Source organism: Lutra lutra, chromosome 10 (assembly GCF_902655055.1).
Source record: "Lutra lutra chromosome 10, mLutLut1.2, whole genome shotgun sequence".
NCBI lineage: Eukaryota > Metazoa > Chordata > Mammalia > Carnivora > Mustelidae > Lutra > Lutra lutra.
In genome coordinates, this window is record NC_062287.1 from 65,102,069 (window position 1) to 65,124,628 (window position 22,560).

At 37.7% G+C, this 22,560-nt stretch overlaps 1 protein-coding gene across 2 annotated transcripts in view; it reads right to left on the minus strand.

Moving 5' to 3' along the window:
- The window catches only part of SBF2 (SET binding factor 2), a 483,767-nt gene that overhangs the window by 17,622 nt on the left and 443,585 nt on the right, over positions 1–22,560 (minus strand). For both annotated transcript variants that reach the window (XM_047693703.1, XM_047693702.1), the window contains 4 exons: positions 13,820–14,004; positions 10,360–10,536; positions 7,763–7,864; positions 6,878–7,063 (listed from right to left, as the gene is read on the minus strand). In XM_047693703.1, coding sequence (XP_047549659.1) covers positions 6,878–7,063; positions 7,763–7,864; positions 10,360–10,536; positions 13,820–14,004 — 650 coding nt within the window. The remainder of the gene's footprint in view (positions 1–6,877; positions 7,064–7,762; positions 7,865–10,359; positions 10,537–13,819; positions 14,005–22,560) is intronic.

Below are 22,560 nucleotides of genomic sequence, written 5' to 3' on the forward strand. Positions count from 1 at the left end.
CCCAGGTGCCCCATCTTCCTATGTTTCCTTTTAGAAATTGTATAATGTTAGGTCTTATATTTAGGTCTGTGATCCCTTTTGAATTAACTTTTATATTGGTGCTAGATTTGGATTGAAGTTGGTTTTTTATTTGTTTGTTTTTGCATCTGGAAATCCAACTGTCTAGCACTATTTGTTGAAAAGACTACCCTTTCTCTATTGATTGCTTTTTCACCTTCATTGAAAATCAGTTTTCCACATATTACATATAGTGTGGGACTATTTCTGGACTCTATTCTGTTCCACTGACCTATCTTTATACCAATTATCACACAATCTTGATTACTGTAGCTTTATAATAAAATCAGATAGTGCTAGTCTTCCAATTTTTGTTATTTTTCAAAGCTGGTTTTTTTTTAATTTTTAAAAAGATTTTAAAATTTTATTTATTTGACAGAGATCACAAGTAGGCAGAGAGGCAGGCAGAGAGAGTGGGGGAAGGAGGCTCCCCGCCAAGCAAAGAGCCCGATGTGGGGCTCGATCCCAGGACCCTGAGATCATGACCCGAGCCGAAGGCAGAGGCTTAACCCACTGAGCCACCCAGGTGCCCCTCAAAGCTGTTTTGGCTATTCTAGATACTTTGCATTTCCATATGGATTTTAGAATGAGCTTGCCAATTTCTACAAAATAGCCCCTGGTAGTTTGACTGTGATTGCTCTGAATCTTTCCATCAATCTGGGGAGACTGACATTTCAACAATATTGAATCCTCTGACCCATAAACAAGAGGTATTTCTTGATTTATTTAGGGCTTTACTTTCTCTCAGTAATGTTTTGTAGTTTTCAGTGTCTAGGCTTTTAACATATTTTGTTAGATTTCTTTCATGTTTCTTGATACTGTTGTAAAGATAATAATTTTTACATTTTAATTTTCCAATAATTCATTGCTAGTATATGGAAATACTAGTGATTTTTGAATACTGATCAGGTATCCTGTAGCTTTGCTAAATCCACTTATTCTAGTAGTTTTTTGTAGATTCCACAGACAACTATGTTGCGTGTTAATAAAGATAATTTCACTTCTTTTCTAATGTGGATGTCTTTATTATCATTATTTTCTTGCCTTATTGCATGGCTAGGACCTTAATTTAGTACAATGTTGAAAAGAAGTGGTGAAGTAGACATCCACATCTTGTTCCTAATCTTAGAGGAAAAGCATTTAGTCTTTCACTGTTAAAACGGAATGATGTTAGCTGTAGGTTCTTAAGAAATAGATACTATTTAGAGTTTGAGGAAATTTAAATATACAGATTTAAAAGACAATAGCTATGTGAGGTATTTTAGTTTTGTTTTCCATTATGGAGTGAAACCTGCCACTTTTACTTATAAGAAAAGGCTCTAAAATGGAATTTGGAGAAACATGAATTTATAGGGTCTTATTTTTTGCTCATGTGTCACTAAGTACTTTATAAAATTTAAAGGCCCATAAAATAAGCTATGACTCAAATCCCAGGAAAGATCAACATTTTGGGAATAAAATATAGTAAGTTAACATTGGATTTTGCTTTCAAGAACTAGAAATGTTAAGCTACAAGAGACCCTATAATAGAATGGTATCAACATTGGAAAAACTGTGGGTATGACAGACACAGCCTAGAAAATAGGTAACTAATGTTAGTTTTTATTATTTCAAGATAAAGATTTAACAAACATTAACTGTGCAGTCTTTACTGTGCCGATCGCTTTACATAAAATTTGTGATCCCTCTGATAGCCATCTATCCACGTATCTATCTAGAAACCAAAGCACAGAGAGGTTAAATAATTTATTAAAGATCAAAAATTAGTAAGTAAGACTGATATGTAGACACAAATTTACTTTATGGGCTCAAAATATTAAAAACTTAAATGTAAAATTGCTTTGATATAAAACATGTTGGGTTATGTCAATTTCTGCCAGTTTTCAAGTGAATGGGAAGTGGCAGACACAGAAACTTTGAATATACCATTAAGCCATTAACTTCAGTTATTTTGCCAGTATTAATGGATAAATTTTGGAGTAACCAAACCATCTGAGGGCAGCTTAGCTTCTCACACGTGTTCACAAGGAAAGTTCCTATCTTCAAGAGATGAATAGTTTTTCTTTTTGGAATATGACCTAGCACGGTGCTGGCATGTGGTAACCGTGAGGAGGACTGTATCACACAGCCAGACCAGAGAGAGTAAATTTACAACTTGAATAAGCTTCAAAGCAAAGTTATAACTGTTACTTGTTTTTCTCAAGGTAGGAAATAATGAAAAAGTTCTAAGAAACACTCAAAGATTTACTCTAATGTTGACATAGAGGAGATACTTTCTTATACTTCATGTTTTCGTTCATATTATACATGTCTGGTCCCCTGGTATTATATTTTAAAAATAAATTTTAGGTAAAAATTTCATTTTGTATTTTGGATGTATTTCTTTTTGAATTTGGTTCAACTATTTTAAGAAAAGGAAGCATCCTGTAATGATATCATTTGAACTATGCCAATTTCTTTTAGAAGCAACAAAAAATTTGCCAGATGTTGTTATTATGAAACAGTGATCTAGCATTTATAATTCATCTGACACCTGGACATACTGGCATAAACAATGGCTTTTTATATGATGAGGCAGTTCTAATTTAAGATCAGTGCTTCATCTGTTTTCTTTGTAACTCTATTAGTACTAATGGACAAGTCTAGGCAAATTTCCATAGACTGCCTTTTGGCATTCAGCATGTTAGAAATGGTTAATAAGCAGTGAACACATTCCACCTGGGAGTTTCGTTTGCTGCTGCGTAATTTCACGGTTTTTTTTTTTTGGTTTTTTTTTTTTTTTTTTTAATGTTGTTGAACCTGGCTCTGTTTTGTGCCCCTGAGAGACTGAGGACAGCAGTAATTCAAATTGTCTGGCAAAAGTTGGAGACATGTAAAGCACTAGTATTCACTTGAAAGGTATTCAAAGAAGGCGTTTTCTAATGCCTAAAACTAGTATGTAGGAGATGATGAAACACTACCTTATAATTAAGTCAGCAAGAGTCAGAAGCACTATTTGTTAACTACAGTCTTCTATAGTCCTCTGTTTTTGAATGAATAAACAATCCCTATTCAGCACAAAGTAATTTGCTTCACCAAAGCTGATACCTATCATGGCCAAGCATCCTTTAAATACTGCAATTAAGGTCATATGCTTGCTTTGCCATGACTTGCCTCCACTCAGGTTTTATGTGTGAGGGTACTAAGGCAAAAGAGGGTTCAGGCAAATTTTTAAAAATTCATACTTTAATTTAAAAAATTTTAATGTAAGGGCACCTGGGTGGCTCAGTAAGTTAGGTGTCCAACTCTTGATTTCAGCTCAGGTCATGATCTCAGGGTTGTGAGATCGAGCCCTGCGGCAGGCTCCATGCTCAGTGGGGAGTCTGCTTTCTCTCTCTCTCCCCCTCTGCCTCTCCCCCCGACTCGCGAGCTCTCTCCAAAATAAATAATCTTTAAAAAAATTCTATAAAAATTTTTAATGTGGCACAACCAGATTTAAATACATACTAAAGGAGTCTTTAGGCCCTGAACAATATTATTTTCTACAGTTTGTGAAGCATTCACCTCAAATCACTAAGCTGTCACTAAGGCTCAATTTATACAGAACATTTGAATTTTAACTCATTATTTAAAATAAGAAGTTACTAGAAATTAAACATACATCCTAAGATGTTTTAGATAACATTATATGGTTTGAGCATCTATTATAATGTATTCTAAAGACAATAGGAAAATAATTTATACTTCACTTTTGTTTATATTAAGTTACTTTGTTTATACCACTTAAGGGGTACTCACAAAATACAGGTTACTTTCCAATTCTAGACTACTCACACTACTCCTACCTATCCCCAACAATAAAATATAAGTATTCCATATCAAGTAATTATTATTATACTTAGGGTAGAATGTTGTTCTCATTTTCAAGAACAATATGTCTTCTATGATAACCTCCCATCTCTTACTGATGGTGAGTGGATTCTTTTCCTGACTCTCATGTTAAGGTATGCAGAACTCTGCAAGTTGAACATGAATACTTAACATATCTATCTATTTATTATTTTAAAAGATTTTATTTATTTATTTGACAGAGAGAGATACAGGGAGAGAGGAAGCACAAACGGGGAGAGGGCAGAGGGAGAGGAAGAAGCAGGGAACCTGATGTGGGCTTGGTCCCAGAACTTGGGATCATGACCTGAGCTGAAGGAAGACGCTTAATGACTGAGCCACCCAGGAGCCCCATTTAACATATTTAATAGTGCACTTAACTTAAGCCAAATTAGGCCATATACACTTAGCTCCCTGCAACTCTCCCTTAATTAAAGGAAAGGAATTTCTGTAAGACAAAAAACCTAAAAGGAGGTGGGGAGAATGGGAAGGGAGATAGTAGCATGTCGAGAAAATTCAGTACATTTATGAACAATGGAAAACAGAAGGAAGAATAGCAATAAATGACAGAAGATGAGAAGCTACATTGGGATGCTTGTAGGATGAAAATGATTTGAGAAGGTAACAGCTTGCCCTGTAAACCCAGAAAGGCTCAGGACTCAGAGGCCCAAGAGTGGAGAAACATATAGAGGGGAGAAATGGGAGCGAAAAATGAGGACTAGGTGTAGGTCTATAGAAGAAGTGGTAAGATCTCCAGGGTCCTTTCCTACTCCAGGTAGTAATGTGACTGCCTCCTTGAAAGCAAGGGATTAGAAGTCTGTCCTCTGGAAAAACCAAACTTGATTGAGCTCTGGACTTGGGAACAGCACGTACAGCTGGGTTAGTGATGAGGCTTGAAACTGAAAATAGCATAGATAAAGAACAAATCTACACACTTAAGAGGGATCTCCCCAGACCTATTTCCTGCCCTATTTCTAAAGAGCAGACAGCCAGGCTTGTAAGTATTCTCTGGGCACCAGACTGACACATTTTCCTCTGGAGAAACTAGATAGCTGCTCTTTTCCTTTTCTGGAACTCCAGTTAACTGAAATGTTAGACTTACTAACTAAAATTTTGTTTTTCAGATTCATTGATATCCAATTTACACATAATAAAATTTCCCTATTTACAGCATACAGGCTGATTGATTAGCTTTGGTCATTTGTGTAATCACCACCACGATTAGGACTGATTAGTTACCTCATCTTAAAAAGTTTGGTCATGCCTCTTCATGGTACCTAACCACTGGTCCCAAGCGACCACTGATCTGTTTTCTGTCACTACAGTTTTGCCTTTTGTAGAATTTTCTATAAATGAAATCATATAGTGTGTAGTTGTTTTTACCTGCCTCCCCATACCTCTGCCAGTAATACTGAGAAATAACTGACATACATCACTGTGTAAGTTTAACACAGACAGCCTAGACAGCCTAGTTAATAAGCAAGACAGTAAGAAGTGCTTTCATGAAGAACTCATATGCTTTCACCCATCTAGACATGAGAAAAAGATGCTTGCTCCTCTCCCTTGGTCTCAGTTAAATTTTCTGTTTCAGAGACAATGGACTCCAAATGTCTCCCTCATCTATCTGCCAAAAGGAGTATGAAAAAAAAGGGCTCATATTCAAATAGTAAACAAATACACCATCTGATGCAAAGATTTAAAATGTAAGCTCAACCTTGTGACCAGCTTCTCCAGATGCTGCTCGGACAGAATTAATTGAAATTACTCAATAGATTTTTTACTTAAGAAGCTCACTAGAATAATCAAAAACAATCACCAGAGTGTGTGAATGTGGGGATGGGGTGGGAGGGGATGGAAAGTCACTGCTAATGGGTATAGAGTTTCTTTTTGGAGGGGTAACATGTTCTAAAATTGATTATGGCAATTATACAACTCTGTGAATATACTAAAAACTACTGAAATGTATATACTTTAAATAAATGAAAAATTATGTAGTGAATTAATAAAGCTGGTCAAATAATTAATAGACTAAAAAAGTGAAACAAAACAAAACCCACACACCAAGCTGGCCTCTTTAGAAGACCCAGTTTCAGTACTGGTTCCTGAAAACATTTCCATCTCTCCTTCCAATATACCTGAGGCCAATTTATTTCAAAGAGGCTCACTGTTCTGACAAATATGCTCGACATGCCAGAACCCATTCATTGTTGTGGTGCAGATGAAACAGAGCTGGAAATGTCAACCTAGCTTTTCTTAGGCCAATTTAGCAAACCCAGTGCCCTGCAATTCTCAAGCCCAATTCTGATTCAGGCCACATTAGGAAGTTTTTACCTGATGTGCCTGAGAGGAGGGTCGGAGGGAGCCTAGAGCATTCGCATCTCCCCCAACCCCTGCTCCCACTGGATCTGAGTGGATTATATACCTGGGTTTCTGTCTGGTCTCTTGATTAGCCTGATTAGGTCACTCAGTAGAACCAAGCCAGTGTTCTCAACCTCACAGGCTTGCTTGATTGGGCCCTGATTCTTTCTCAAGGGTTAGGCTCTACCTTCTATATTCCTAGGCACAAGATAAGGTCCTCCCACACTGGGAAGACCACCTGCTGGATTCCAGGTCCTGCCATCACCTAGAGATTCCAGCTGTTCTACCATAGAGCAAACCTTCCTGGACAACAAACCCAAGTGTGCTCCTCTTCTTGGGAGATGATAATTTAGAGTGCTGGCCACTTCACAAGGGGGCAGCCCAAAAGACAACTCGGCTATCCGAGTTTCAGAAACCAACAAGTTCTTTTCCTTCTCTATTCCCAGGAATCCACTGCTAAGATTTCAACAAGTCTTATGGCTGAGTTCATCAGAGTCATGACATGAAGATATCCGGCACAGCACTGCAATGTGCGATAAATGCTAGTTCTTCTCTTTCCTTCGTATCAAGATCAATTTAAGTTTGCTCTACTTACCTGGTGTACGCAGTCTAAGAACTGCAGGAAGACTGGAGTAAAACCACTACCCTGACAGTTGAGGGTCAAGCTGCTCCGCTGACTGAATTTATGACCAAAAGAGAGCCATTCTTTTTCGACCAACATCCGGAAGCCTTCAAGTGTCCTATAAAAGGGATCACTGAGTAACTGAACCAGGGATGTCACCTAGGGCACAAGCAGGATGGATATTTCATTACTTTCAGTCCTGAAAAAATTTTGTTACTAAGACAGATAAAGTCACCTCAACAGCAGATTTGTTCACTAACTGCCTCAGAAGAGCCAATCAAATTAATTCTGCTAACTTTCCAGTAAAAATGAAAACTCAAATTCATTTTGGCTACATGTTTCCTTTCAGAGAATTATGATTTTAATCTTTACCTGAACAGTTTGCTGACTGTAGCCCTCTCTTACAGGTCAATTAATAAGGCTAGAGGATCAGTTCAAACCTATTATCTATTTTCTGGCAGGTATAGATTAACGTCTTACCTAGTTTATATTTATACTTTTTTTTTTTCCCACTCTGGAGTGGGTAAAGGAGGAGCTTATTGAAAGCCAGGGAAAGGACTGACAAAACCCAGGAAGGATGGCCCATGTCCTACCCTCTGATCAAGGGCTCCATTTGTGTGCTCACACGGTGTGTCTGTCATGTGGGCTCCTGTGGTCCTGGGCCACAGGTCCAGGCTGTGTAGCACCTAGAAGCTCAGGGCACAGAGCTTTCTGATGGACACTAAGTGGTTTTTAACACAGGACTTTCTCTATCTATAAACACATTAGTCATTATACAAAAGATTCATCTGCAGAATTTAAAAACAACTGAATTTAAATATAAATCTAAGTATATAAAACTATGTTTTAATAGTTTACTTGCGCAGTGATGTCCCAGCCTTCCTCCAAACAGACCAAAACTGAGGAACCATTCTCAAGTACTTCTGATACAACCACAGCCAGCTGCATTATCCTGTGAAGCTAAGAGATAAGAAAGGAGGCGCAATTAGACCGGGCACTTTCTGAGCACCACAAACAGACCCATTATCAACCTTAGATAATGAAAGGAGTTAGAATAAAGTACATGGACAAAAGAACCACATAAGTTTTAAATGCTTAAAGTTCTTTGTCAAAATCAAGATGAAACAATGACTTTAAAAGTAGACATGATTTAAAACAATGTGTTCAAATGATAGACAATGAAATAAACTGACCGTACATGATCCCCCCCCAGGAGAAGAGCTAAAGAATTCCATACAATGGAAAAGACAGAGTCTAAGTGACTCTACCAACAGTTACTGGACTTAAAATGTGTTTTCCTATGATGTAGTCAGTTCTAGTTCAGATACTCTTATTTTCCTGTAATTAGATAGGAGGACTATTGCACAACTCTGTGAATATACTAAAAAGCACTGAACTGTATACCTTAAAGGGCTGACTTTTATGACAAATGAATTTTATTTATTTATTTAAGATTTTATTTTTTTTATTTGACAGAGGGAGACACAGCGAGAGAGGGAACAAAAGCAGGGGGAGTAGGAGGGAGAGAAGCAGGCTTCCCGCTGAACAGAGAGCCCAATGCGGGGCTTGATCCCAGAACCCTGGGATCATGACCTGAGCTGAAGGCAGCCACTTCTTGATTGAGCCACCCAGGCGCCCTGAGTTTTATTTTTTTAAGAAGATACTCTTGGGGTGCCTGAGTGGCCCAGTTATTAAGAGTCTGGCTTCCGCTCAGGTTGTGATCCTGGGGTCCTGGGATTAAGCCCTGCATCAAGCTCTGCAGGAAACCTGCTTCTCCCTCTCTCACTCCCCCTGCTTGTGTTCCTTTTCTCGCTGTGTCTCTCTCTGTCTAAAAAATAAATAAAACCTTTAATAAAATTTTAAAAAATATAAAAGACACTCTTATTTGTCTGTACTGTGTAGTCAATGGGAAGAAAACTCGTATTTGTGCTTAGCTTTTTAAGCCATCAACAGACTCAAGTCCCTAATGTACAACTAGGTTGTGAGCAGAGCATATAGATTCAAAACTGATTGTGTATTATAGCTTAAGACTGTATTTTATGTATCATTTGATATAATTTGTAGGATAAATCCAACTGTCAACTAACATAAAACAAAATACCTGCACCCCCCCATCCCATATTTTAAACAGAGCTGGGCTACTTTAAACCCAGGAACAAGGCACATGTGCTCTCCAGCATTGGGAAGCTCCTCACTCACTGTTCCTATAACATAGCTACTGTCTTGGGCTTAGCATTTGCCCTGAGTTAACTTTGTAAATGCCAATATCCTGAGCAGGGCGATATTTTCTGCTATTTTTTGTCACTAACTTCTGGTATGGATTCACTTTGGAGTAAGAAGCAGAACAGAGAATGTACCAGAAAGAGACAGGTTGGGTGGTGGGAACAGTTTGGGGCTAGGGCTCATAGCTGAGGGACAGAATGGAGTTTTGATCAGATCTTCCATGGGCATTCAAAAGTATCTTGAACTGTCATAATAGGCATTAACACATCCTGATCTAGATTTATAGCTAACTGTTTATGTGGCTGGATTTTTTTTTTTTCCTCAATAGTTAGAGTATCTCGAGAACAATCACTGCCCTGGGTACTCCCATTATTTGCTGACTTATGGAAAACAACTCTTTTTCCTCCTTAAGAGAGGTAGGAAGCTTGGAGGCGATAGGAACAGGGGATTAGAGGGGCTGAGAACTCCTACAGGGGGCAAAGGAATAATGGGCATAGCATTAGTGGCCTAAAGACAAGGCTGAAGGATATACTGCAGAGATGCTCTTAGCCAAATGTCTGCATCAGTGTCTAAACCATGCATGTCATAAATACCTCTCTTCTGTGGTTTGGAAGAAAGGAGGGCTATGTTGCTGGCATACCTATTTCTCCTTTATTTCTCAATAACAGTTTAATTAAAAACATCCCAAGCTTGACTGAGCTGAAGAAAGGATATGCAGTTTTTCCTAAACCCTAGGGAGGCTTTAGGGCTTCCAATATGACCTTGGTGGCTGCTCTGAGGGAGAATCTAAAATCTAGACACATGGAAAAGACAGACACACATGGGACGTGAGAAAGTAAGAGGGAAAGGTTCTTGGAGTCATCTAGAAATCACATTCTGTCCTGGATCCTTACTCTGCTGACAACAGAGAAGGATTCCTATAAATATTTGTTGATTAAATTTATTACATACAAAAAATTTCCATCTAACAATAAAGACTTCCTCTTTAGCATCCTATGAAGACCAAGTTTTCAATGATAGAGAGAAGAGAGCCCTAGGATGAAGAATTCTAGACCCATCTTCTAGATCACATGGTTTCCTGGAACTGAAAAGCCTTTATGGAGAGCATACAGTAAGGGGAGAGTGTCAGGTGGTAGAGGAACACAATATATTTTCCCCTCAAATTTCAATTCTGTATATACAATTGGACTTCTCTTTCCTTGAGTTATAAGATAAGCTGTTCCAGACATTACCTGTGGGAACCACTCAGAGTCTCCCAGGGCTTTCAGGAAGGTCACTTCTGAGTCGGTAGGGATGGTGCTTGGGACACAAGCCCTCATCAATTTTTTAAAACTAGCTTTAACTTGTCGGATGTCATGAAATTCAACAGGAACAAACTCACAATTTAAAGCAAATTCTAACTTGAAGTTCTGTGGGTAAAGATGCAGAGAATTAGGCAGATGAAGTGCTAATACGTAAAAGAGCAGTTTTTAACAGGGCAATACTTAATGATGTAGTTGAGGCCAAGTAGCTACAGAGGTTGAAGAGGTGAAGAAAGTCAATCTTGTGTGGCTAATGTGTCAGTATTACTGGAAAGAGCCATTCGGTAAGGTCTTGTGGTTTGACTTGGCTTGCTGTCATTCTGAGAATCTGGAGAGACTACTGGTAGGCTGGAACCTGATGGAATTTATAACAATATATATAAGCCAATTGTAAGGCCATGAACCTGGAAGTCTAAAGAGGAACCAATGACACGTGGACAGCATGATTAATCCAAAACTGTAAACTAAATCTCCCCAAGATATATACTGTAATAAAAAGGTAATATGCTGTTGAGTTCCAGAACTCTACAAATTAAAGTTTGTAGACATACACATATTTCTTATTATGCAAGTAAAACAAAGTCATTGTAAAATGAAAAAGAAAGTAGAGATAAACATTGAGAAGGAAATAAAAATCACTACCTCACTGCCCTAAGACTACTGACATTGTAGTTACTCTTTTAGAGTTAATAATACAAAATTTTACATAGAGTAAAATCTGAAAGATTTTGTAATTTCTAGCTTGGGACAATATTTTATCTACTCAATATGACACATGTATCAATCTATTTATTTGAGTATTTTTATTATTTATAACTTTAATCCATATGAAATTTATTCCACATAAGTTGTATCTACTATTTAAAAATGCTAAACTGATGGCCCTTTGATCTACTTTGTTTTGATAATCTAGTTCTGCTTCTGAAGATTTAAAAGTTCTCAACCTTTTCATGCCTAAGAATGAATTAGTTTTCTCACATTCTCTGTGCTTTCTTCACATTCTGCCAAAATTACTCTATTGGATTATTTGCTTTTCTGAGTAAAACTGCTTTCTGGAGATTGGGTGTATAACAGTGTGAATGTACATAACACTACTGAACTGTGCACATTAATATGGTAAATTTATGTTATTTGTATTTTATCACATTAAAAAAACTGTTGCCAAGGACTTATGCATAGGGTCTGTTTAATGTTTTATACTGGTTATTTTAGAGTATTTTTAAAAAGGTATATCAAAGTTTTAAACTAAAAAGCAAAAACTCCTAATTCTTTTTTTTTAAATAGCATTTCTAATATGTATTAAGGAAAAGAAGTTCCAAGAAAAAAGTTCCTTTGTCTTAATAATTCCTCTTTTAAAAAGGAAGCTACCCTAAAGAAATAATCTAAAATGTAGAAATAAAACCCCACAGAATTGTAACTGAATAAAAAAATAAAAAACTATATGCCTGTAAATGTGACTGCAATTTAACATATAGAAGATAAATGTAAAAATACAACAATATGGGGTGCCATGTCACTACATAAACTAATTATGAAGACTATTATACAACATGGAAACATGTTCTTGAGATAAGAACTTAGAAATATACATGAGTTCTTGTCTGTTAGTCTTTTTAAAAATTTGTAATAGATAAAAGATAGTTTACTTTCCAGGAAAACCTGGTTCCTTTCTATTTCTCAACTCTACATGAACTAGGTATGCTTATCTTATGGACCAGGAATTATCAATCACAGTGTTGACATAAACTACGTTATGAGGAATTTGATTCTAAGTATAAGGTATTAGAGTATGTAAACTGAAAAAGGTAAATAAGGGCAATTCAGGATTAATTAGAAAAGGTCTTTCTCTACTTGCTTTCCCATATGTCTCCTTTGTGGAGAGAGGAAAGTGTTGGGCTGCAGCTAGACAGAATGTGGCACACATCCATCAGTGTATTTGTACACTGTACAGATACAACTGAATAAATAAAAAAGGAAAGCTTGAATGGAATATATAGAAATCCTAATAATTACTGTGCTGAGATGGTAAAATTTTGTTTTTAAAATATAATACTTTATGGATAAAAGGAAGAAAAAGCAAGAAGGAAGAAGAGAGATGGGGGAAAGGGAGGGAGGGATGGAGGGAGAAAAAGGAGGAAGAGTCGCAAGGAGTCAGTCCTTCTTACTCAGATATGCAGGAGCACACAGCTCATCTGAGGACTGAGTGCAAAGGCAATGGCAGAGGAGAGAATTTAGGAGAAAAAGCTTGGAGAGTGATTTAGGTCATGAATAAATGGTGTGCTGAAGTGTGGAAAGCCTGTGCTCTGGGAAAGACACTGGTGCCAAAGAGGCTGGACAGGCAATCCTGGGTTACTGCTGAAAGTGTTCCAACTATTTTCTGGTTATAAAGTTTCCTGCTGTATCAGAAGACACGTGTGCACACTTAAAAATTGAGCATTACCCAGCAGTTTCATGCCCTCTCCCCTAAAGGTTGTGACTAAGTGATTGCAGCAGGCCTGGCAGTGGGAGAAGAGCGAGCAAAGCCAGCTTGCCGGAGAAGAGATGACTCAGTCCCTGGCATCTTGAGAAGCAAGCGTGTGGGATCCTGCTCAGAGCCCTGGCTCCACAGTTCAACTGAAGGTCTGTCTAGATTGCCCAGCGCTGACTGGGGCACCGGGCTAAAAACCAGGAGGGGATTTCTGAATTAACAAATACTCTTATTTCCCACAAACCTATCAGTGGTAGTGAAATTTATTTTGTAATGTAGGCATTGCTAAAACAAACCCGAGGAATAGATGCTTTTGGAGGTAGAGACTATCTTTACAACTGATAGGACCTGAGCATAGTCCTCAGCTCTTCAGCATAATCATTTAAAAGTAAGAAAAAAGTTGATTAGCATCTAATATTGTGTAATTTCTGACTTGCTTTAGGACATGTATCTCTGTATCTATAGCCTTGCAGAGCTTTTAAAAAAAATTTTAGCTTACAAAACAGTCTTGGCACTCCCTTGTCTCCATATGCAGTGCCATAGCCTTCTTTTCACTCTCCTACCTTCCTGTAGCTTTTTTTTTTTTTTTTTAAATCAATAGGGATCTATTTTGCCTGGGGCACAGATTCCTATGGAAGCTGAACTAAGACAAAGGAAAAACACAACCTGAAAGAGCCTCATTTATTTTTTGTACATATACTTCCTAATACTCCTGATGTTTGATTTTTTTTAAGCAATTATGAGTAAGTATATTTAGACTATATACATATATATATGAGCTAAAATTTGTTTGAGTCTGATTATTAACTCCAGGTTAAGAATCTATGCTGTAAAACAAAATTTCTAGAAAAACATGTTTGAGATAAGTTTTATAACTGCCTTCATCTACCTATAAAGCTTCCAAGTGAGAAAAAGAAATCTTACCCTTAGTTGCGACTTTTCACCAAATATATAAAGGGCCGCTTGGCGTTTTGAGAGCTGGTTTTGCAGGTAGGTGCTGTTACTAAAGGAGGCTGAGTGGTCCCTGCCTGCCAGCCGGGCACCAACATCAATGAAACATGTTGGAGAGCTGATCAGGCGAGTGCTAGAGCGAAGACTTGCCCATACACCTTCACAAAAGCCAAAATAATAGAGTGAGATAATCTGATGTGGGAATGCCACTGAATAGGGAAAAAGATGCATGCTCTGTAGGTACAGTTTTAGAGGTAACAGCAAGTTAATTCATCTAAGTAATCATGGATCATATTGGTCATTTGTAGTTTATGTTTGCAACACATAAGCATTATTCAATACAGCATTTTCAAATCACACAATCTTAGGGTTGAAGGGACCTAAGAAATCACCAAGTCAATCCTATTTTTGCATTTTGATATAAAGTCAGTATTTATAAATGAATGCTGAGATCATAAATAGAAAGAATGCATGACACAGGGAAACAAAAAATGTGGGGAGAAGGCAACAATGAGATAACACAGAGTGACTCAATTTCTCAGGGTTTCATGAAAGATGTAAGGAACACTCCTCTGCTTTAGCCAATCAACACAACAAGAAATGTACATTAAGTAATAAATTAGAACTTTACTACACCTACTAAAATCTGAGGCTGGATTTAGAGTTAATATTTGTGTGTCATGCCAAAATGACATAATTTTAAACCAGCAAATATTATATTATTATCTTTTTGTCCCAGTATCCATGAAAAATGGTAAGAAGTTATAAATTTAGTAATTTGTATTTCACTGATACTTAGGAGGCTTTATTTAAAATTTCAGTCAAAAGCAGATGTCTTCTAAGGGAAAGGCCAAAGCTAAGCTGCTAGAAGAATCTCATGTTATAATCTGACCTTACTTATGTTAATTAGAAAAATCAAGAATTTCTACATGCAAGTGAATAGTAAATATTCCATATCCAAATACAAAGGCAAATACTAAGCCTCAAAATTTGACTAACACTGTAGTACCTTCAAAACAACAGATCTTTAGAAATGTCCATATGGTATTCATGCTGGTGATGGGGTCACTGGGGTATAGGACACTGCTACTGCTTCCCTGAAGTGAGATTTCTTCTCTAGATGTAGAAAGCTCTTTGAGAGGCTTTAATATTTGTCAATCATTAAATTAATCCATGTTTCCAGGTGACTGGAAGTCACCATAATAATGTTTATCTCACCTGCTTCTCTCTTTATAAACATTTATAGGGTTAGGAGACCTGTTCCCAAGAAAAGGTTTTGTAGGTGATTTCTGCTTAACACGGATGAATCTTTCTATGTAACCTATGAGTTCATCTTAGATATTATGGCAAGTGTTTATAAATGGAATCACAGAGCAAATTCAGAATGTGGATGAAAATAAAGGACAGAGTTTGACAAATGTGAAAAAGTGACTTGTAACAAATATGCTTTCATATGAAGATGGTTAAAAAGAGTGACACATCAGGACAGATAATACAGTACCTTGATTATGGACTCTTCCCTTAGTTGAAGATTTGGAATTTGACTGAGTAAAACATTTATCTCTGTACCCATGCACTGGTAAGTGAGATTAAAGACAGAAGGAGGAATGAAATGTAGATAGCAGCAAACAGAGCAAATTGAGTAAGAGAAGAATTGGTTATTTAATTTTTGAAATTAAGTTAACATAGGGGGAAAACGTAAATATAATAAAGGTAGAAAATATGATTAACAAAAAGCTGCACAGTCACACAAAAAGGATGAACTGAGCGCCTGTTAAACGAAATGTCAGCACCTGATTATAAATATTATAAGCACAATGAAATGGACAGCACAGCAGAGTGCCACAAACAAATTATACCAAATGGAATAAGCTTTTGAAGATTGTCATTTGGTGAGAAAGAAATTTATATAATAAAATTAAGTAATTGGGGGTGGGGCATAAACATTAGGAATGCATTGGTCCTAGTATTTAAGGAGGCTGATTGGCAAATGCTACGTGTTGTACAACACGCTCATTCTTCGAGCAAGGTCATCACATAAGGAATGAAGCTCTAGTCACCATTTGGAATAACTAAGGGCATATTTTTGCAGTAGAGCATCAAGCATTGCCACACTAGCTTCTTTTTTTCCTTTTCCTTTTGAAATTATGTTTATTTTTAATAGATGGTATGAGCAGCAAAAATTCACGGTCCTGTGACAATCCCCAATGCCACTAAAAAATACAGTTTGGGATGACTGAAATAATGACTTCTCCTAAAATCCCTACTTGCACCAAAATGATAGGCAGTATTAGAGATAATACTTTTGTAATTTGAGTAATATTGTTTTTTCCCTGACAGAAAAAAAGTGCTCCATGACTGTGGCAAAATTCAGCTGGTCGTAATAGTTCTGTTATTTCCTAAGCAAAGGAACTGCTCAAGTAAATTAAGGAAAATGATTCTGCATTTATTCAGGATTGAAAATGTTAACAGCAGTAGTAAGCTATATGTTGCAAAACTGCACATGATGTAATTTGATAAAAGGAAAATCATTAGCAGTGATTTTTCATTTCTGCCTCACTCCTTTCAGAGCAGAAAATGAAGGGCATTAATGTCTTTAGTGGCCAAAGGAATTCAGAAAGCTAAGGGTTGTGGAGGCGCTGGCTGATTGCACACGAGGAATTCTATTGCAAGACAGAACAAAGACCATGGGACAACATGGTAAAGGCACAAGGCCTCCTGTGTGCTGGCCAGCACCTGTCCTTTCTGCTAAGATTTTGAGCTTTCCTAAAGGAATATGGGATCCTAAGTGTTAGGGGGAAGTTTGACTCGTTGGTTCCTGATTCTGAGATATTGTTTCCTGAACATCTACCACTTTTGTATGTCAGTCCCTTTGCCTGGAACTAATTCTCACACTTCTTTACCTGACAAACTCCTTACCCCTCAAAATCCAGGAACAACATGAACTCCTCTGAAAGCATTCCTCACTGTCCCCAGGGTTGTAGAGAGCTCTATTTGAACTGTGATCACACTGCACTATGATTATTTTGCACACTATATGCTACTAGATTTTGTGCTCCAAAGGGTAGGGACCTAATGTATTTATTCTTACATCCATGCTGAGAGCCTAACATATCAGCACTAAACACAGTTGTTGATTATTTTCTTTTTGAAAATTGATACATTTGGAGATGCTGTGGTCCTTCTACTGTAACTTCAACTCTGATTACTTGCCCCCAGAGAATGAAAAAAGGGGTATTAACTAATAAAAAAAATTAAGCACTTCCCCAAATAGAGGCTCATTAATGAAAAACTGCCAAGTGTTCATCACATAGCAGAAAATCAACAATGAGCAAATGGCCTGTACTGATATGGGGTCAGCAGAGGGCTTTGAGAACTATAATCCCATCTGGCAGCCATGTTAACCAAGGGCATTACACCCCGCCTTAGTGGTTTTTATAGTCACTTTACTAGGTCAAGTCGGTATTTTTAAAGAAGTGAAATAGATTAGAATTTGAAAATACTATGTACGCTGCATGTGGTACAGATGAATATTATTTTGTGAAACTTCTGTTTTAGTATATACACATTTTTGCATTGTGCTTAGTGTTACCTGATACTTCTATATTGTAATATAATATTAAATATATTTTTAACTATGAATCATGATCAAAAAAGTTTGTAAGTTGTTGGCCTAGACCTAGAGCAGATGCCTTCTATCTTCTTGTGTGAGGCCTGTAAGGAGCAACCTGGTTTAAGGTAATTTAAATGCAAATGTAGACTTTCCTCCCATTTCAGTGGAGTATTAGGCAACTATGACTAATAACCACCAACAATCATGGAACTAACATTGACTGAGTTCCTAATATGAACCAGTTACTAAGCTAATTGCTTTACATACATTATTTCATTTATTCCTCATAACAACTCTAAAGCTAGATACTATTTACTATTTGTGCTTTACAGATGAAGACATTGAGCACTAAGAGGTTTCCTAAATTGCTTAACGATCACACATTAAGTGGTAGCACTGTGGTCTGAACTCTCAGTATCTTGTCATGTAAGCAGCCATGTGGACCTGGAATTGTCCAGCAGGGTTTGGCTAAGCACACTGCTTCAGGGAAGAAGTGGTATAGCCCATCCCACCGATGGGAATGCACCCGTGTTCAATATGAGTGTCTCCTAAGCACTGGTACTGTTCCCTCCACTCTGTTCAGGCCAAAGAAGAGGAAAGAGATGCTTGGGTTGGATGTGGGGATGGCTCTGAATTTATCAAGGTGGCCTTACGCCTAGCACAGTGCATGAGGTACACGCTGTATTTAGTGAATGTTGCACTGAAATGGACTGAACCATTGCCAGTACCAGCTATGCTATTTGCTAAGTGATCTTGGCCAAGTCACTTCATTTCTCAGAGCCTCTTAAAATATGTATCCTAGAGATTACTATAAGGATAAACTATCACATGTAGAGAAACTCAAAGGGCCATGGAATAATAAAGGATGAAAAATTAAAAGGCTGCCTCCATGTGACTACTTCTTAAATACACTGAACTGTTACATTTTTGTATTTAAGAGGCAGTAGCAATTTTCTTTTTAAAATTAATTAATCAATTTAAAATGGGCTCCACAATAGGCTGGGTTTTAACTGACGATCCTGAGATCAAGACCCAAGCTGAAATCAAGAACTGGACACTTAACTGACTGAGCCACCCAGATGCCCCTTTCATGACATTTTTCTAGTCAACCAAATAATTTATCTAAGTTATATGTGCTTTCTCCACAGGGCTCACAAGTGATTTTAATTTTAAACGAAAAGCAACGTGCTTTATTCACATCTTCACTGTTTCTCAACTGGTTCTTGTGTAAGAGAGGTTGCTTCCCTGCCTTAGGAACTCATCAACAGGCACACAGAATGCAAATCGCCCTGACTGAAAAAAGGGTGATGGAGAAGGTGGAGGTCAATCTAAACTCTTGTTCGTCATGAGTGAGAAAGGCATACGGTGAAAATAACCTAGAAAAAAACCAGGACCCAAGACCATGACAACGAAAGGAATGCAAAGATAGCAAAGATGCAGAGAAGAGGAAAAAAGGAGAAGTTCAGAAGAAAGATTTAGAGCTAGGAGGCTCTTCCCACACAGGATAGATAAGGAACTTACGAAGAAGTGGTGCCGAGCTATCTGGAAAAATGAAGAGACTATCACTGAGCGTAGGTACAAGGAAATGAACTATTTACAGGTTGTGCAAGTGTCTACACCTCATCTTGCCCTGGCCTATCTGAGTGTGTGTCTGCCTGTCATGGTCATGTTAACAGGGAATCTTCTAAGACTCCCAAACTTGCTTGCCCCAGGCCATTCCTGCTACTCTGTGTGAGGAGGAATGATACTGTTGGAAGAGACAAAGGAAGCAGCTCTAGGGATCAGAGAAGAAGTTGAAGGTGCCAGGAAACAACACTATCTTATTTTCCAGTTAACCACTGGGACCCTGGAAGATTTGGGAGGCTTTGGGAGAAAAGAATGAAGAGATGGAATAAAAATATAAGATTTGCGTTTCTGGATCCTAGTTTAAGATGCCAGAATGATGGGCAAAGAAACTGTTGTAAGGGAACATACTAAGTTCACAGTAATTTTCAGAAGAAAATAATTTCAAATTATTACACAAGAACCAGTTAAGGGTGTCAGAAATAATATTATGGCCTCACTATGCATAGAATGGGTCAGAAACAAATTAAAGAGGAGATTTTGACCCTAAGAGGTAAAGATAGCCTTTTAGGTACCTTTGAGAATAGTGAAGAATGAACTCATGACTAGACTGCAACCGTAAATGGGGATCCCCTTGCATAAAAAAAGCTGAGTCAGAGGCCAACATTAAAAAAGAGAAGATAATGTAGGTGAAACTTGGTGAATATCCATGAGCCTTAGGTACTAAGATAGAAGAGATAATTTTGTACCTGAAATTTATATTACAAGTCATCTGGCCAAGTGGAGTAACAAATAATGTGTTCTTGAAGTTTACAAAGGCAAAACTCAAGAGCAGAGTGTGGAATAACTGCTGACATGCCTTGCTGACAATATAAACTTTCAGATGGTAAACAGAACAATAGGGGGAACTGCAACCTTGAGCCAAATTCTGACAGGAGCTCTTGGCAACAGAAATAGCAGGCAGGAAACTTAGGAGAGAGTCACTGTACTATTTTTTAGTTCAAATTCACCAAGAAATGGTAAGAGTGAAGTATGTATCTTAAACTTTAAAACAGTGGTATTTTAAAAATTCAGAAGAAAGCTTTTTATGACTGTTATGGGTTAAACTATATGCCTCTGCTCCAACTCCTGTGTTGAAGTCCTAACCCCCAGTACCTCAGAATGTTATCTTATTTAGAAATAGGGTTATTGCAGATATAATCAGTTAAGATGAGGTCATATTGAGGGGGGTGGGCCCCTGATTTATATGATTGGTGTCCTTATAAAAAGGGAAAATTTGGAGCCAGACACCCAGAGAGAACATCATATAAAGATGAAGGCAGATATCTGGGTGACACTTCTACAACCCAAGGAATGCCAAAGATGGCTAGCAAACCACCAGAAGCTAGGGGAGAGGCATGGAACAGATTCTGCCTCATGGCCCTCAGAAAGAACCAATCCTGAAAACAGCTTGATTTTGAGCTTCTAGCCTCCAGAAAACTGTCAGACAATCATTGTTTAAGACAATCAGTTTGTGGCACTTTGTTACAGTAGCCCTAGCGAACTAATACAGTGACCTTCAGGCCTGAAACACTAATTCAGAAAATGACTGAAGAAGGTTGAAAGCTATTAGGAAATCCTGCATTTGCATGATGTTCTGATGAGGTAGAAAAAAAAAAAAGTATATGACTGCCAGGAGATGTGCATAGTAATCTTGGTCTTCATAAAGGGAAAAAGTGATTTTTGTGAAATAGAACCTTCCTTTATGTTGATTCTGAACCAAATTATAGAATGGATTGCTAATGGATAATTTATGATTACTTAGGAAAAAGCACTAATCCCTATAATGAGTCATGGTAAACTAACCATATAATCTTTTGTGATATAGTTAACAGTTGAGAAAAGTGGAAAATATAGAATTAAAAAGATTGACAGAGATTTAGAAATATGGGTCAGGAGGGTTTAAGTAGGACTTTTAACTAGTATATATTAAAGATAATCTTTTTCTTCAGGGAGGCTTCTAAATCATTTTGATGAAGACTTCTGCCCTTGGGTCTGGGTTGTTCAATATTTTTTAAACAACAAATTACACCACAACAGAGATCAAACTGATGCATGATAAGAGGCTAATATACAGGTAGACAAAATCAGGATCCAGAGCCTAAAATAATAGCCCATATAAAAAAAGATGGAATTTTGTAGGTACAGTCCATAGTATATTTAGGTTCAAAAATCAACCCTCAAGGCTAGTACTATATACTGTTAAGAACAATAGCACAGGCTAGGGAAGGGACTCACTTCTCTAATCACGTACCAGAAGTGGGCCCCTATAGACTGCAAAAGAGAGGGCTGATCTTACTATACCTCCGTCCTGGTCTACAGTAGAGCCCTGGTTTAATGGAGGGAGAGCTGGGTGCCAAGACTGTTTCTTTGTCTGATATACTAAAAATTGCTACATAAGAATGGTGGCACTTACGTTGAGGTGGGAAAATTTCTCAAACGAGAGTGAAGGCAGTGCATATCGTTACATACTAGATACTCAGTGAATATTTTTGGAATAGAAAAAAAAGAACAGCAGCACACGGGAAGATATTTCAAGTGATATTAATGTCAATATGGGTCAACCTAGTGATGGGGCCATCCTCATACCTAACGTAATCTGAGGCTGCAGGAGTTCAAATCAATGGAGCTCACTGGGTGACAAAGATGGTGAAAAGAAGGCAAACATTCGAACTGGGGGTATTTGGAGTTAAAGTTCTCAGAGCGAAAAGATGATACCAGCTTTTAAATCCAAAGGGCTGTGGTGTGGAGATTAAGATTTAGAATTTTCTAACTTTAGTGGGCACAGAGCTAGGGCCAATATGTAAAAGTTACATAGTGGCAGATTTTTAGATCAATATGAGAAAGAACTTTCTAACAATATACAGAGTTGCTTACAAATGCCAGGGACTACTTATAGGAAGAAATGAGTTTCCCATTACTGATGATGTTCAAGTAACTTGGATCATTCACTTGGTATGTTTTCAAGGGGATTCAGCACTGCTGGAGTGAGAAGAAAAGCCCAAGATTCTGTGAATCCAGTGGGAAGTAGATTTTTACAATCAAGATACTTGCTTTGGAATTTCCTCTGAAAAGTAAAAGAATCTCACATAATCTCCAGAGACCAAAATGGACCACCTCTGGAGTTAAAAGAGCAAATACAGGCCTTTCTCTACTTCCTTATGCCAACAGTGAAAGCCCGGAGGAAGAAAAGAGTAACCTGAATATCATTCTCTCTTGTTCCCTAACCTAGTATTTCAGAGAACAGGAGTAAAAATTACAGGCACAGGGGAGGCACAACTCTCTGGGTCTCGTATTACTTCTCTCTAGCTGCTTCTGCTCCGTGATCAACTTTTCTACCCTGCAAACCTGAAGCACTGTAGGTATTTGCAGGGCTGACCATTTAGACACGTTCCCCTTATGTCCCGTGATTTCCAAACTCATCAATACCTAAGATTTCAGCAATTATTATGCCTCTTGTTCCAGGAGGCTAAACTCATCGGTCAGTGACACCAGTAAC